A 15,315-nucleotide genomic window follows, 5' to 3' on the forward strand; every position below is an offset into this window, starting at 1 on the left:
ACCTCAGGTGAGCCTCTGAACTGCTGGAGATGGCTGCAATGCTAAAGGAGCTCCCAACAGATGTTCTCCCTGCCTAATTTTTTGTCCCATCCAGGTATCAAGTGGTACAGGATAATCCCTCTGCTCTAGATACCTGTGTGAGTGAAAAAAGGAGCTGACTTGGGTACTCAAACAGTTATTTAAGGTGAAGAGTCTGACCTGTAGAAACAGGGGTAGCTTTTTGTTGAGGGGACTGTGCCAAGCAGTTTGGCATGACCATTACACAGACCACTACTGATTTTGTGCTCATTTTCCCACATACAGCTCCTAAAATGTGACTGTCCTTAAGCCATGATGATGCCTTGTTTAGCAGATTGATGAGCCACAACTGGTTCCCAAGGTATGCTGGCAGTTCAGGGACAGGACAGGAGCAGGAGATGCAACTGCGTGCACCAGGATATGGACCAAGGCTTTTCCAAAATTAATGTAGTCATGTGCATGCAAGCACAAGCTATGGGAAGGAAAGTGATGTTAGTGTGTCAGAGTGTGTGTGTTAGTGACAAGCCTTTGTCACTCCTGTTTGAGTGAGGATGACGGTGGAGGAGCAGGCCTGACACCAGTGGGGGCCCACACCTGCTGCCACAGCTGCCTGGGGCTGCATCCCCACTCCAGGGTTTGTGGGCTGGAGGATTTCCCCGGCTCACAGGTGTTGCCTGTGCCGTTGTAGCTGCCTGTCTGTTGTCTGTCAGTAACAGCGTGGTGCTGGTGTGACTGCTGCACAGAAAACCCCTCCTCCAGCAGCAGGCATCCCACCGAGGGTCTTCACCACAGGGAGCCCTTCCCACAGCCCAGTGCCCCTCTGTGTCTGTCCCCAGCAAGGCCAGCGCAGACAAACAAACCAGGACTGCAGCCAGTGACAGCTGTGGGACCTCAAGGCCTTTTTGACCTGCCACTAGCAGACAGACAGTAGAGTAACTTCTATAAACACAAGACTTCTGTGTACATATTTTAACAGCATTTTTCGTTCAGGACATTCTGTCATCTCTGCAACATGCTTTTAGTTCCATCTGAAATTTCCTGGGCTTTGCACTCCCTCTGCTCATCTCCTTGAGCCAAAAAAAAGGGGGTCATTTGGTGAGAAGCATTTTCAGTGGCTTTCTCAGAAGCATCTGCTCTCTGCACTCTGTGGGACTAGGCAGTTCAAGGCTAGTTTGTTCTCCTAGGCAATTACTTTCTCACACCATTTCCAAAGTTACCTTCTAGATCAACATTCAGAACTTCTTCAGGCTCTGACTTCCAGAATCTATTGGTATCCTGGGCTAGCCTCCTGATAAAATTAGTTCTGAATTATCCCAATGATTGTGCTGTTTTTACTTGTCTTTTAGCTTGTTATGGGAGAGGTGAAAGCTACAGGCTGAGGGACAGATATGGGGGATCAGATATGTAGGTCTAGGGGTAGATATGTAGGGCACAGACTGCCCAGGAAAAGCAAATGAGCATGGACAGATATGTTTCACACACAGCAAAGAGCTGGTGCATTAAGGAATGCTCATTGCAGCCAGGGAGGTTGGAGATAGTGAGAATCAGCATTTGACATCCTAGCAGGAAAGAGAGAAATGAGAATTTGAACCAGACAAGAGTGCCTCAGAAAAAATGTAGTCCAAGCTTGCGAAAAATAACTCCCAACCCCAAAGTAATTTATTGTCGCTCAGGCAGATAAAAGAAGGGCATAAAATTGGTTCCACAAGAAGGTCAAATTAAGTACATGAACAAAATAGAAGCATATTATATATGTATGTGTGTATATATACACATATCTTCTGTTCAGCATCTGTCATTATAGAACTGAGGATCAATCATAACCCCTCAGGGTTTCTTGTCTGGTCCACTGGCTCCTAGCCAGACAACCTCCCTCCATGGCATTAGACTGAGGGAATGATGAAGGAATAAAGAATTACATTAAAACAGGAAAATGGGAGATGAATTCACAGAGCACTATGGGCTGCCAGGTGGTTAGGTAGAGGCAGAGACTTCATCAGTCCTTGTGATGTCAGTGCTGCAGTATTACTTTTTCAGCCGGCTGCAAGAGAAAAGTACTACATGAGTACCACCCCCCACTTTTTTTTTTTTTTTTTTTTCATAGAGAATGACTGCCTGCCTCTGTAGCTGAGGATGCAAACAGTTACTTGAGCATCCACACGGCTGCAGTTTAGGTTTCAGTTACACTGAGCTGCTTACTTGGCAAAGAGAGTTAGAGAACAACTGTATCAGCACTTGTACTGCACAGATTTATCTAGATTTTGATGTATCTGTACAGACTTTGTCCTCTCTTTATGGGGATTATTTTTTAACCTTGATAAAATGTAGGTGAAAACAAGGTGAATTCTTTGACACATGTTATGCTCTTCACCACATATACATCCCAGCTGTGATGCAGTATTTCCAATAAACATTCTCACTGAATTCTTGGTGGCAGTGAGAAAAAATTAGATGAAACTATCACAGTTTGCAATGTCACTGGTGAAATGAAGCAGAAGTCCAGTTCTGTACCCAAACATTCATCGAACTTGTTCATGCAACCATTTATACTTCCCTTCGTGCTCCACTCCCAGTGTCAGAATGGCTGTCAGTGTTTCCAACAGCTGATATCCAGATCTCAGATTCACTGTGGACCCTACCAAAGGACTTTGGAACTCCTGCTTGGGTTGGGCTAGCGTCTCTCAACACAAAGATAATTTGAGTGAAACAACTCTGCTCAAAAGTTTCCCAGCACAATGCTACCATGGGTGTGGGATTTAGCACAGCTCATAACTCTTAAGCAGGATTTAACATGAGTAAGAGCTGAAAATGCTGAAATGCAGCTGTACTGTTTCACCAAAGAGGCTCAAGTTCAATTTCTCCCCGCTCAGTCATCCAGCCCCTCTCTCTTGAAAACAGTCTTTGTCCATTCTGGGTGCCCTCATTGCCACTTACTGTTGACACTGACATGTCTTGTTTTCCAGCAAGTATTGTCTTGCTTGTGCCATCCTTTTTGCCCGTTGCTGCCAGGAGAGAAGGGACAAAGAATAATTGGATATTTTTATGCTTCAAATGCTTTCCTGTGAAGTGGGAGTAAAGTGCTGTCTGACATTTGCAGGCTGCCCATCTCAAAAACTTGCCTTGAGTCTAAGGATTGCCCCTTTGTCTGTTCTGCCCTGCAGCCAGACAGGAAATCTGACTCCTCCTGTGGTTTGGAGAGCCAGTAAGCTCTGCACCTTTCACAGGGACTGTGGCACTCACCCTTCTCCGCTGCCAGCTTATACCACTGATGATGCACAGGCACCCAAGGGCAAACGCCAATAAGCTGCCTCCAATGCTTGCTCCAATTACCACATAGTTAATCCAAACAGAAGCTTCCTCTGTGGGAGGATAAAAGTATTTAGACACAGAAACAAATAGAATCTTATAGCTTTAGGGTTGGGGCAGGGGTGTGATGCTAATTTCCATACCCACGTGGTAATGAAAGCCGATCTTTTTGTCACTGTCTTCTATGAGGTGACAGCTCCACAGCCCTGCAGCACTGATGTTCACCTCCAACTTTACTTCACGCTGCTTTGAGTTCTTAACATCCATCTCAGTGCCATTCACACGTTCCCAGCGCAAGTAGGCATTGGGTGCGAGCTGTCCGGAGACCTGGCAGGTCAGGGTCATATTGGCTCCTCTGGAGAGTGGCCCAGCAGGGTTAGCTGAGACTGTAAAGGCAAGAAAAGGACACGTGAGTGAGGGGATGGGAAGATGGGTCCATCAGTGCTTTTGGGGCTTGCAGATTTCTGTAGCTCCTCCTCTTCATGACCGACTTCTCACCTTTCATCACCACCAGCTCTATCTTGCTCTGTGTATGTCTTCCTTGGTACTCCAGCTGGCACTGGTACTGGCCAGAATGGTTGAAATGGACTTTGGGGAGCTTCACTTCTATGGTACCTTCAGGTTTTCTTTCAGGTATCTCAAACAGAAAGTTGTTGCTTTTTTTAGTCTCATGCAGCTGTCCTTGTGCTGTGATGTTGAACTCAAGCAGCTCATGAGATTTTGCACTTTCTTGTTGTTTCCAATTCAGCTGTCCTGTGAAACCTTCTTTCCATTTTATCTTCTGGGAGTTCAGATGCCATGACAAGACAACAGTGCTATCAACAATTGCATACTTTCTTTCCAAATCTGGATTCTGAAAACCTGAATTTAGAAGAGACAAGGAATACAGAGGCAGGAAAAGCCATGGTTACACTTCCCCATGTCTACCCTTGATCCAGAGTGAGGCACGCTGCACTCAGTTTAAAAAGGACTTGGAGAAAAGCCACGACATCCTCCAGGAAGGTTAAACAGAGGGAGAATCAGACAGCAGAAAGATCTGAAGCTCCCAAGTACAGCAGAGCTGAGAAGACCCCAAGGAAAGGAGAATCTTCTCCTCACCAAGCCTGGAGAGAAAAATGAGTGCAAGAGTGGAACAGAGCTCAATCAGCAGAACAATCACCAAGCTGCATTGTCGGAAGCCTTGGGAAGTCAACCCTGCAGCACCAGTGCTTGGAATGTGGAGATTAAAAGTTAAACTCATGAGCTGAAGGGAACACTGGTTCCCAAGCCTGTGTGTGAGTTCCATTTTTGTTGTCACATACCTAATACCTTCACAGCAAAGGAGATGTTCTGATTAATCACTGGAGAGTCTGAATGGACCTGACACACCCAGGTCCCGCTGTCCATAGTCTCCAGTTTCTTTAAATTCACTATGTATTTTTGACGGCTCTTGTTTCGTATTTCTGGTGTTATTCTGTTATTGTTACTGTCAAACAATGTGATGCTGAGATCAGGAAGAGAACTGGATGAATTTTGAATTAAAATCAGTTCAGGGACTTCATTCTGCAGAAAATGCCCATCCAAAGAGATTGTCACTGTAAAAAGAAAATGCACAGCCAGTAAGTCAGTTTCTCTTCCTGCAAGAGAGAGACGTGTTACAGCGAAGAGAACCTGGAGATGCTGTGCTCTGGAGATGGAGGAGAAATGATAGCCCGGAACAGAAGAAATGCAGCTGGATAAAGAATCCCAGCAGAGAGGTCTCCCCAAGCTCTATGGTTCCCTCCCCTCTTGATGACTAAAAGCCCTCCACTCACTCACATTTAAAGATGTGCAGTGAGGTGCGGACTTTGTGAGTGCCGTATTCACAGGTGTAGGTGCCAGCGTCGGAGAGCTTCAGATTCCACACGCACAGTTGTTTATATTGCATCTTGATGTCAGCTCGGCCAGTAATGAAAGTTGGTTCTTTTGAAAAAGTAGGCTTGGTTAGGAGGGAAGAGGTTTCTCAGCTGTGTCAAGGGCAAAGGGGCAATGAATTGGAAGCCTTACTTTTCCAATATTTATTATTCTTTTCCATACGCCATAGAAGAGTATCAGAGTACTTCCAGCTCACAACTGTGTCCTGAGATAATTGTGAGTCAGGAAGTATGCCTGTGCAGTTCAGGGTCACCTCCCCTCCTTCAAGCCCAGTCTGGAATTCATTTTGGTGAGCCATACTGGAGATCAGGCCTGAAAGTCAATACCGACCAAAAAAAAGGCATAAGTTCACTTTCTAAAGGGTGGCTCAGTAAAGACTTCCCAGCCCTCCAAAAATATGTTGATATTTCTCTTCCCTTTCCCAGACACTGAAATTATCCTCAATTTCTGAATTTGTCACTCCTTTATATCATCAATCAAGCAATCAGTCACTTGAGCTCTTTTATTACCTGGTTATATTTTTTCACACATATTCAGAAAAAAAGGAAAATACCAGTAGTTATGGTGGACTGACCATCATTCATAATTTTGGAATATCAACAACTTTACTGAAACAACATTTTCCCACTGGATAAGACTTATTCTACTGGTAGCAGATGAAGGATGGCATATGTCAGCCCTCCTTCACTCCCCAGTCAACACTTGATGCAACACTGACAAATTTGCTCACACCTTCTTCCAGTTTTTGCATGGATGAAGACTGAAAACACAGAAAAATGAAGAAATAAAGTAAAAAAGAAAGAAAGAAGGGTGACCTAATGTCAGATTCCTGTTCTTGAGAGGAGGGATATGTGACAGTAAAAGAAATAGGATGTATAAGGTTGAAGAAACATTAGGAGTGGTTTCTTGGAAGAATAATTTCCTTTCCTTCACTGTAAAGAAGGTTTCTGCAGGAGACCTTAAGAAGAAGATGGGGTTGCCAGAAGTAAGATTGGGAATAACAGGGTTGTGATCTCCTGCCTCGTTGCTGGTAAGTTCTCAGAGATGCCTAACCTGCAAATCCCCCAGGTGACCTGAGTACTGAAGAGCTGTAGAAGTGTAAAATGAAAAGTTTAATGTAGGATTTGCCAGAAGTTACATCCCTCTAAGAGGTAACCTGCAACAGTACCCATACAGGTTTTTGATAATTGCACACTGTAAAACAGAACTTTATGATTTTGTCTTTAATTGTGAAATTAGAAATGTTATTAATAAGAGTTGGTATCTTTTGCTTTTTATTTGGTTCTAGGATGCACAAAAGTTTTCCAATCTTTTTTCTGTGACCAGAGGAATAAAAGCTGAGTATCTGAGAAATGCTGGCTTGGCCTTATTCACTGTCTTTCCTTTCTTGGAAAATGAGCACTAAAAAATCCACCAAAGCTTATAACATTAGCAGTCAAACTAAGCAAGCCAGTAGCATTCCATTTGCACGGGCATATCTGTGATGACATTCCGAAGATCACATCACAGATGTGGTTACGCATCACAGATATGTTTTTGCCCAGACAGCTGGAGGCAATGTGGAGGGCATATTTTCCACTCTGCTTGATGTGTATCCTGGTTCTCACAGGACCCCCACTCCTGCATCTCTGTGGGGCAGCTCCCCAAACCCTGGTTTTGGCTGGCAGGCTCAGCAGGCTGGCTGGGAACAACCTGAGTCTCAAAGCTAAACCGTGTGAGGAAATTTATACAACACATCAGAAGGAGCCTAGAAATACACCAAGAGTTGTGAGGCCTGTGAAAACACTGTGAGAACCATGAGGGTTTGTTGAGCCCAGGACTCACCCAGATGCAGAAGCAGGAAGGCAGCAGGCATGCAGCTCAGGGCTGTGCCACACGATTCCATCGCTGGGGAACGCTCCTCCCGTCTGCGGAGGGCTTGAAATGCTGTCACTGCCAAGGGATCTTATCCTGGAAGACCCAAATGCTCTATTAATAATGTTTGATTATTCAGACCTCGATGGATGGGACTCGTGTTCCCAGTCAGCTCCCACCATCCTTCAGCACAACAAAATAGAAGCTTATTGGGAAAGTCACCAGAGCCCTTTGTTTCAGTGAAGAATCCATCTACAGCGTGCCCCTGGAGTTTGGTAATAAACATTTCATTTTACTCATCCCTAGGTTTCTGGCATTCATCAGGCAGCAGCTGTTTATACTGCCAAGACTTCTGTGCTTTTTTACTTCTCTATGGTGGGTTATCATCACTCTTGCAGAGATTAAAGCTAAACACATACAGGGCTGCATTAGCAAGAGTAGAGCCAGCTCTGCTGGAAGTAGAATGAAGTAATTATTTCTCTCTATTTGGCACACCTGAGGTCTCATCTAGGATACAGGGTACAGTTTTGGGCCCCCAGTACAACAAACTGTATGGAGTTCAATGGGGGGCTAGTGAGACAGTGAGGAAGTTGGAGCACCCGACATACAGGGAGAGGCAGAAAACTGGGCTTGATAGGGAGAAGGGAGCCAAAGTGAGATCTAATTTCAGTTTCCCATTATCTAATGGATATTACCTAGAAGAATAAGCCACATTCTTCTCAGATGTGCACAGGGGAGGAACAGGAGGCAGCAGCCATATGTTGAGCAGGAAAATGTTGACGAGATAGAAGGAAAACTTTCTTCCCACTGAAGGTGGTTCAGCAACAGAGTAGATGCCAAGAGACGCCAGGCAGTCTCCACCATTGGAGATACTCTGGAGTTGCCTTGTCAAGCCCTGAGCAACATGTTGTAGTTTTAGAGTCAACTCAGGTCTGAGTAGGAGAATTAACTGATGACCTCCCAATGTCCCTTGCCATCTAAATATTTCCGTGTAATTTTGTGATTCTATGATTACAGCCATCTTTAGGCTGTTATTAATATTTTTCTTCAGGTTTAGTTGGTTTTTTTTTAACTTCTTACCTTAAAAATCTCAATAACCAGCGAGTCTGATGTTGGAAAGACATGCTTGAATTCTTAAGATTATTCAATGAAAAGTGTATGGAAAAGGGAGGAATGAGGTCCAAAAGAAGAAATTGCATTAATAGTAGCAAAACCTTAAGTGGTAACTGGAAGCTAATGGTCATGTTAAGGTGAGTTACCAAATTAGATGCAGTTTCTGACTGTAGCAAAGACCAAGTGCTGGTAACAGCTGCAGCTGGGTGGGGTGACAAGGTGAAGGGGACCATGGCTGCTGGTGCTAAGGCATTACTGAGCTCTCCATCCCTAAACCAAGGTATATATCACAGAAGGCAAGCCAAGCAGCTTAAATGCTCTGGGGAGTGAGCAAGCCAGTGAGGTGACCTCACTCCTCTGAAAGCAGGCAGTCCCCACGTCAGGCATGTGACAGACTGAAGGCTGGAGTCTTAATGGGATTAAACTCAAAAGAAATGCATGAATAATTTCTACAATATTTATATGTACGGTGTGCAATATGAAGTGTAATATATTCTATTAGGGGGTAATTTAATACTGAAATTAATTTAATGATCAGAGCATGTGAAGCTATCAAAGAGTAGATGAAAACATCAGCACTACATTTAAATGGAGATCAGGTCAGCACAACATCTGACATCCAGACCAATGTACAGACATGCACAGATGAAAAATATGTGTGCAAGAACAAGACAGCAGCTATATGCACCATCAGAAGAGAAACAGGTGGCAAAGACACAGTCAGAGGAGACTTCTGGCTTGCCTCATGCAAAACAAAAAACCCACCCCAGGCCAGGAAATATTTGCATGAGCTGTTTTCTGTGAAAATTGTAAAACAAAGGAGCAAGTGCAGATGATTAGAGATCACTCCTAACAAGATGCAGAGGCAGTGATGAAGCAGTTTGCTGGGATAAGCTACAGAATAAAGAAAGGGGCACTAACAAGGCATCTGTATGCATCGCACTCCGAAGGAACATCGATAACTGAGAACTGGCACAGGGCCCTGAGTAAGATCCATTCCTAAGGTGACAGGAGAAACCTCATCCCTGCTGTGAAATCTCACATCACCTGTTCCTGTGGGATGAAAAGTCAGCCCCCACTCTAAAGTAATATCTGTGAATTAACAGTTCAGTGATGGGTTTCAAATTTTTGAAGTCATTAAACTTTATATAAAACCTGAAGTTAATGGAACAAGTAAAAATTAATGAAATCGCTGAGTCACACCTCATAATTTTGTTTTGACTGGGAATCTCTATTCTCCTGTCATATGGCTTCAGTTTATTCTTTGCCTTCTTGTTTCCTGGTTATTGAGCAAAACCACACAACCAGAGCACTGTGGGACTGGTGAACTGCTGACCTTGTGCATCTTGGTAGATGCAGATTGATGGATCTTTGTTCTTCTGTTTCTTCTCTTGGTTTCATATCTTCTGCATTCCCACTTTGTTCACACTAATCTTTGTATTTCTGTGGCAGATCTCCACGGTGTGATGTTACCACCTACATGTTACCAATCAATGGGGAAAAAGGTTTGCCTTCAGCTAGGATTTCTTTTACACACTTTCCCTCTCTCCCTGTTTAGTTCTACTTCTCATGCATGCCACTTCCTATTCTCGCCTGCCTTTCTATCTCCTTCTGGATCCCTCCAGGCCAGATCACAAGCAAGGCTGCTCCAGAGTTTACAGATCTCAGTGAGCAAGGCTCTGCTGTGTTAACCGAGCAAGCTGCTCTCATTAGCAGATGCTTGTAGCAGACCCACAGCCTCCTTACAGGCAGCCCAGCTGCATCTTATGGTGGTACTCATAAATTAAGCGGTGTCACAGAATGTCCCCAGGCACTGGAACATACTCATCAGTCCTGTTAAATTGCTAGTACATTTCCTGACACATTTTTGGCCGGGGACAACTCTTGCTCTCCCAAGCAACTCTTGGGATGCATTTAGGTGTTAGCATGGGCCAGGGACCTCTCCCATTAGGTGGCTGGCATGTGGCCAGTTCATTTTGGAGGTTAAGTGAGTTTAATAGTCCAGATCATCTCATGCCAGCTGGCCTCTGTGCCAGAAACAGTCCAGGCATACTTGATTTATTAGCACATCTAGCAACGGAGGAGCAGGGCTCCCTCCCAAGTGAACATTGATTTCCTTTTCATTTTAACTTCCCCCTCTTATTAAACTGGTTTAATTTCCTTCTTGACTTATTTTAATGATCCTTGCCTCTCTGAGGGATAGGAAAAGGAGAGCTGAGGTAGTGAGTGGGCTTGCTTCAGAGAATGATGCCTGCAGGACCAAGTCATGCCTGGAGAACATCTGCTTGAGAGCAGGGCTAGAAGCCCCTTGGTCCCTCCAGTACTGAACCCCAGTGGGTGATGGCTACAGAGATCTCTCCACAGGCTGGCACTGGCATGACACAGGAGAAAACTTAAATTAAAAAAGAACCCAACAAATAAAAACTCAGCAACCGCTCCTGATGCAGAGCAGGCCATCTCCTTTTCTCAGTGTGTTCCTGTGCCTCTTTCTTGCAGTGTGGTTTTGGTTTCTCCTCTCGCTCTTGTTTGTGGCTGTGCTTTTGATCTGGCAGCAGCTCATTCTGTCAGGGTGGGGGGGCCCCCCAGCTCTCCCTCCCCACGGGGGCTCCACACCTCAGCTTCCGCTGCGGTATTTCCCCTTGCGCTGCCTGCCGGGCAAGGGCTCAGGGATGCAGCTGCGTCTTGCCCTGCTCGAGAGTTAGGCTCAGCTGTGGGGCCCTGGGCTAAAGGGGTTCACCTCTCTTCTCAGTTTAAAAATCTGAAACAAAGCTGACTTGGCTCTTTTACCAAATAATGGTTTCTTTGAATTTACTCCTTAACATTAAAGCAAACGTCAGGTGAGCAGCAGGCAGGGTAAGAGATGAAGTGCAGGGTAAGAAAACAGCCAGCAGAGAGCAAAGTTATGACAGCAGTGAGTTATTTCACAATCTCTACTGTCCCCCTGGACTGTTTGACCCTCCCTCCATTTCCTCATGAGCATCTCTGCTCACCCAAGAGCAGATGCCACCCTCCCATTGGAGTTCCTGGGAGAGGGAGGCGCTGGAGCAGGATCCATGGGGTCAAACAGATGAAAGCAGATGATCCTCACTGGGAGAGGTCCCACCATCAGGACAAGGTGATGTCACTGTGTCAGCACTAGCTGGGCTCCCCTCAGCCATGAAGTACCCCATGCCCAGTCACATGCCTGTAACCACGTGGAGGTCACAAGAAGTGGCTTCATCTCCACAGCCCAGGCTGCTCCCTTCTGGCCTAAGGGGAAGCCAAGACCTGCCTTTCTATAGCCACCGGAGGCTGTGACTAATAAAAGCACTGTGATGCACTCTGAAATCAGCTCCTTCATCAGCCTTCCAAGCCCTGTATGTGCTTGGGATGACATTTGGGTATCATCCCTCCTTAATTTTGCTCTGGTGAATACAGGCTCCCCACATGAAGCCGTGGCAGATCAGATAGGCACTGTCCCTGGGTGCTCAAGAAGCCCTCGTGGGGATGAGGTGGATGCTCAGTTTGGATGAGCTGAGCCCTGCTGTGCTGCGGGCAGACATGTTTGTGAGACACTGGGGAGGACAAAGGAAAAGTCAGGGAGACCTCATCACAGCCTTTCAGTACTTAAAGGGATCTTACAAAAAAGATGAAAAGCGACTTTTTAGATGGTCAGATAGTGATAAGAGAAGGAGGAACGGTTTTAAACTGAAAGAGGGTTGGTTTAGATCAAATGTTAGGAAGAAATCTTTTACTCAGAGACTTTTACTCAGAGACTGAGGCACTGGAACAGGTTGCCCAGAGAAGCTGTGGCTGCTCCATGGAAGTGTTCAAGTGTTCAAGGCCAGGCTGGAAGGGGCTTTGGGGGACCTGGTCTAGTGGAAGGTGTCCTTGCCTGTGGCAGAGGTGTTGGAATGAGCTGTTTTCTAAAGGTCCCTTCCAACCCAAACCATTCTGTGATCCTGTGACTCTAACCTGCACCAGGGTCTGTTGAGTTCTTAGTGGAGAACACTGAGCAGTAACCTGAACTCAACTCTCATGTGGAGGAATATCTGAGGTGGCTGATGGAGGCTGAGTAGGATACGCCACCTGAAAGCTGAAAAATTCAACCAGAAATAAAACTCTTGCTTTCAACAGCACAGCAGCCCATGTAAGGGAAAAGCAAATCCCTTTTCTGTTGTCCTGAAATTGCAAGGATCCCTCTTTTTCCAAGAAATCCTGCTCACTCAGCCCTGACCTAATGGATCAGGCTGCATTGGCAGCTAGTGTCAGGCAGTGAGCCAGTCAGCCTGGATTAGCAGAACAGACCCCTCCAGTCTCAGCACGTACAGATGTAAATAGACATCCTTACTTAGCTAGAGACTGGCATCTTCTTATTTTTGCAGGCTTTTTTTAGAATAAAGTTCCCCTTCCTGCAGGGTACATGGAGAAGGTGATAGCAAGTGGCAGCTGGTAGAGGGCTGCTTCCCAATGCATTTGCAGGCCTTGGGGATATGCAGTCACCAGTGACAGGCCCTCATATAGGACATATTTCCCTATATATGGGTTTAAAAGATCCATGAGATCCCCAGGCTCTGAGGCAAGTTGAGCTTTTCGTAACTCCCTTTTTTCATGCCCCTTTCAGAGAAAATTCCAGGGAGACAGTTTTTAGTTAAAATTAAAAGGCCTCAGAGAATTGCACAGCCAGAAGTATTATCAAGTCAAAGGTTTAAGATGGTTTTACAACAGACCTTTAAGCGGAGCAAAACCAATCCATCCACGCCGAAACAGCAACTTGAGTGGAGTAATAAAGTTCATAGCATTAAAAAACCCGAAAACAGGCTGGCCTCTTAGCAGAAGAAAGAGTTTCCTTACCTCTTTTCTCTCAGCCTCTGTGTTTCTGTCGCCTTGTGTTTGTCACCTGCCGTAATTGATCTCACCCAACTACAGCTGAAACAAAAGAAGAACGAAGTTGATGTTCAGCGAGCAGATGTAGGGTTGGCCTTGATGTCTCCTCCTCTCCAGCCGAAGCGACAGCAAGGTCTTGCTGCCCGTCCAGGTTCTGCTGACATCCGCCAACTTCTCTAGGCAGATGGTGATTTTCCAAAGGCACGTGATTTCGACTCTGGGTGTGAACAGAAATGGACCTGAGCGGAAGGCGATGTATGGCAGCGGTGGGGAGAATGAGTGTGCGAAACAGAGAGAGCCTATTGGCCACAGGGCAGCTGATGGAGGCCGTGACGGGCTGAAACTTCAGCATGGATGGCTGGGAGCTGGTTCTGCTCCACTGAGGAGGAAAGCTCACAAACTAACAGGTTAGCTGGGCAGATCCACACCCAGCCCACGCCTCTCACACTCTGTAAGAGCAATCTAAGCTCCATTTTCCAGCCTGTCTCCTGCACTACCACTAAGAGAAGGCACCTCTGAGGAGCTGACCCCAGCCCCACCTGTCTGTGGAGTATGTCTGAGATTTAGGGTGAGATGAGAGATTATTTTCTTTATAACAGTGGTGGCTTTTCCTTGGCTGTTGGCCAGCACCCACCCAGCTGCTCTCTCATTCTCCCTCCTCAGCAAGGCAGAGGGAGAAGATGTGAAAAACCCTCTCAGGTCAGAATAAGGACAAGGAGATCTCTTCCCAGCTACCGTCATGTGCAAAATTTACTTAACTTGGGGAAAGGTTAATTTAATTTATGGCCAATTAAAAACAAATAAATACATAACATAGTGATAAATTTTAAAAAACCCCAACAACTTTAAAAAGCTTCTCCCACCTCTCTTTTCTCCTCAGGCTGAACTTCACACCTGACTCTTCTATCCCTCCTTCCTCCCCCAAAGTGTCACAGGGGACAGATCGTGGGAGTTGTGGTCAATTCATAGCACTTCATCTCTGCTGCTTCTTCCTGCTTGTGCTGTTTCTCTGCTGCACCGTGGGGTCCTTCAAGAAATGCTCTGATGTGGATTCCTCCCAAGGACTGCAGTTTTTCATGTTCATCTTGACATTAGAAAGACCTTTTTTACAGTGAAAACAATCAGTCACCAGAACAACCTCCCCAGGGATGTGACAGACTTGCCATTGCTGGAAGCTTTCAAGGTGTGTTTGGGCAGGGTGCTAGATAATCTCATCCATGAACCCAGTGTGGGTCCTCCATAGGCTACATCTCCTGCCAGAAAATCTACTCCAGTGCAGACTCTCCATGGGCTGCAGGGGAATCTCGGCTCTGGCACCTGGAGCACCTCTTGCCCCTCCTTCTCCCCTGATCTTAGTGTCTGCAGGGCTGTTTCTCCCACGTATTGTCCTTCCTGCCTCCCACAGCTGCTGTGCACAGTTTTTTACCCTTTGTTAAACACACTGTCACAAAGGTCCCACCAGCATCACCGATGAGCTCAGCCTTGGTCTGCAGTGGGTCTGCTCTGGAGCTGTCTGGAGGTGGCTCTGAGTGACATCAGGGGGCCAACTCCTCCTCACGTCTCACAGAAGCCACTGATGCAGCCCCTCCAGTACCAAAAGCTTGCCCTGTAAAGCCAGTGTAAGGTTGCTCTTCAGTAACCTGTACCAACCTGCACCACTACTGAATCTCAGCTGTTTCCCTTCTCTGTAGGGTGGAGGAGGGGGCTTTTGTGGTTTCCCACCCACATTTGGTGTCTCTCTCTGAATCCCAGCCTCAGCCAAGGTGGCGGAAACCCACTGAGCCCCAGACACGGCTGAGATTTCATCTCTGTGCCACCCACTCTTCTCCTTTTGGCAGTGACTTGCCCCATTGCCTGAGGATGGGGGTGTGAGATGCAACCAGGCTTTGTGGGGAGCAGGGATGGACAGCCACAGCAGCAAGGCTCACAGTGTGCCACCAGCTGTGACAGGAGCAGCTGTGGTCAGGCCTCCAGTGCAAGAGCTTCTCCATGGATTGTGACTTTGGAGAAAGATGATGTCCTGTTTCAGAGAGGAAGCCAGCTGCACGAGACAGGAACTTCCCAGTGTGGGATAAAAATGATGGGATAGGATGGGATGGGCACTCTGCCAGTGTCCAGAACTTGGGAAAGCCCTTTTCTGAGACACAGCTCTCTGGCAAGAACCTGACATATCACATCAGCATCTTCAAAACTCTCTCACTTGTGTCAAATAAAAATGTCCTTTCCGGTCCCCAGCTGCCAGAGAAGGGATGTCCTGGGAAAAAA

General features: G+C 46.2%; 1 protein-coding gene and 1 long non-coding RNA gene across 3 annotated transcripts; one reads left to right on the forward strand and one right to left on the reverse strand.

Moving 5' to 3' along the window:
- Positions 1–1,655: 1,655 nt before the first annotated feature.
- On the reverse strand, positions 1,656–14,370 carry CD4 (CD4 molecule). Of its 2 annotated transcripts, XM_068181825.1 has the most exons (11): positions 13,914–14,364; positions 13,018–13,267; positions 7,042–7,167; positions 5,350–5,529; positions 5,122–5,265; positions 4,626–4,898; positions 3,823–4,185; positions 3,468–3,710; positions 3,259–3,377; positions 2,953–3,020; positions 1,656–2,059 (listed from the first exon to the last, which is right to left on the reverse strand). In XM_068181825.1, exons 3-11 carry the CDS (start codon positions 7,100–7,102, stop codon positions 2,044–2,046), a joined length of 1,467 nt encoding a protein of 488 aa, XP_068037926.1. In that variant the 5' UTR covers positions 7,103–7,167; positions 13,018–13,267; positions 13,914–14,364; the 3' UTR covers positions 1,656–2,043. The 2 variants fall into 2 exon arrangements, with proteins under 2 accessions (XP_068037926.1, XP_068037927.1); XM_068181826.1 differs by lacking the exon at positions 4,626–4,898 and having other exon boundaries at positions 13,914–14,370.
- On the forward strand, positions 5,529–7,372 carry LOC137469264 (uncharacterized). Its single transcript, XR_010996420.1, has 2 exons — positions 5,529–6,202; positions 6,506–7,372. It is a non-coding gene; the product is annotated as an uncharacterized lncRNA (long non-coding RNA).
- Positions 14,371–15,315: the final 945 nt, after the last annotated feature.

The sequence above is a fragment of the Anomalospiza imberbis genome, chromosome 2, assembly GCF_031753505.1.
Source record: "Anomalospiza imberbis isolate Cuckoo-Finch-1a 21T00152 chromosome 2, ASM3175350v1, whole genome shotgun sequence".
Classification (NCBI taxonomy): Eukaryota; Metazoa; Chordata; class Aves; order Passeriformes; family Viduidae; genus Anomalospiza; species Anomalospiza imberbis.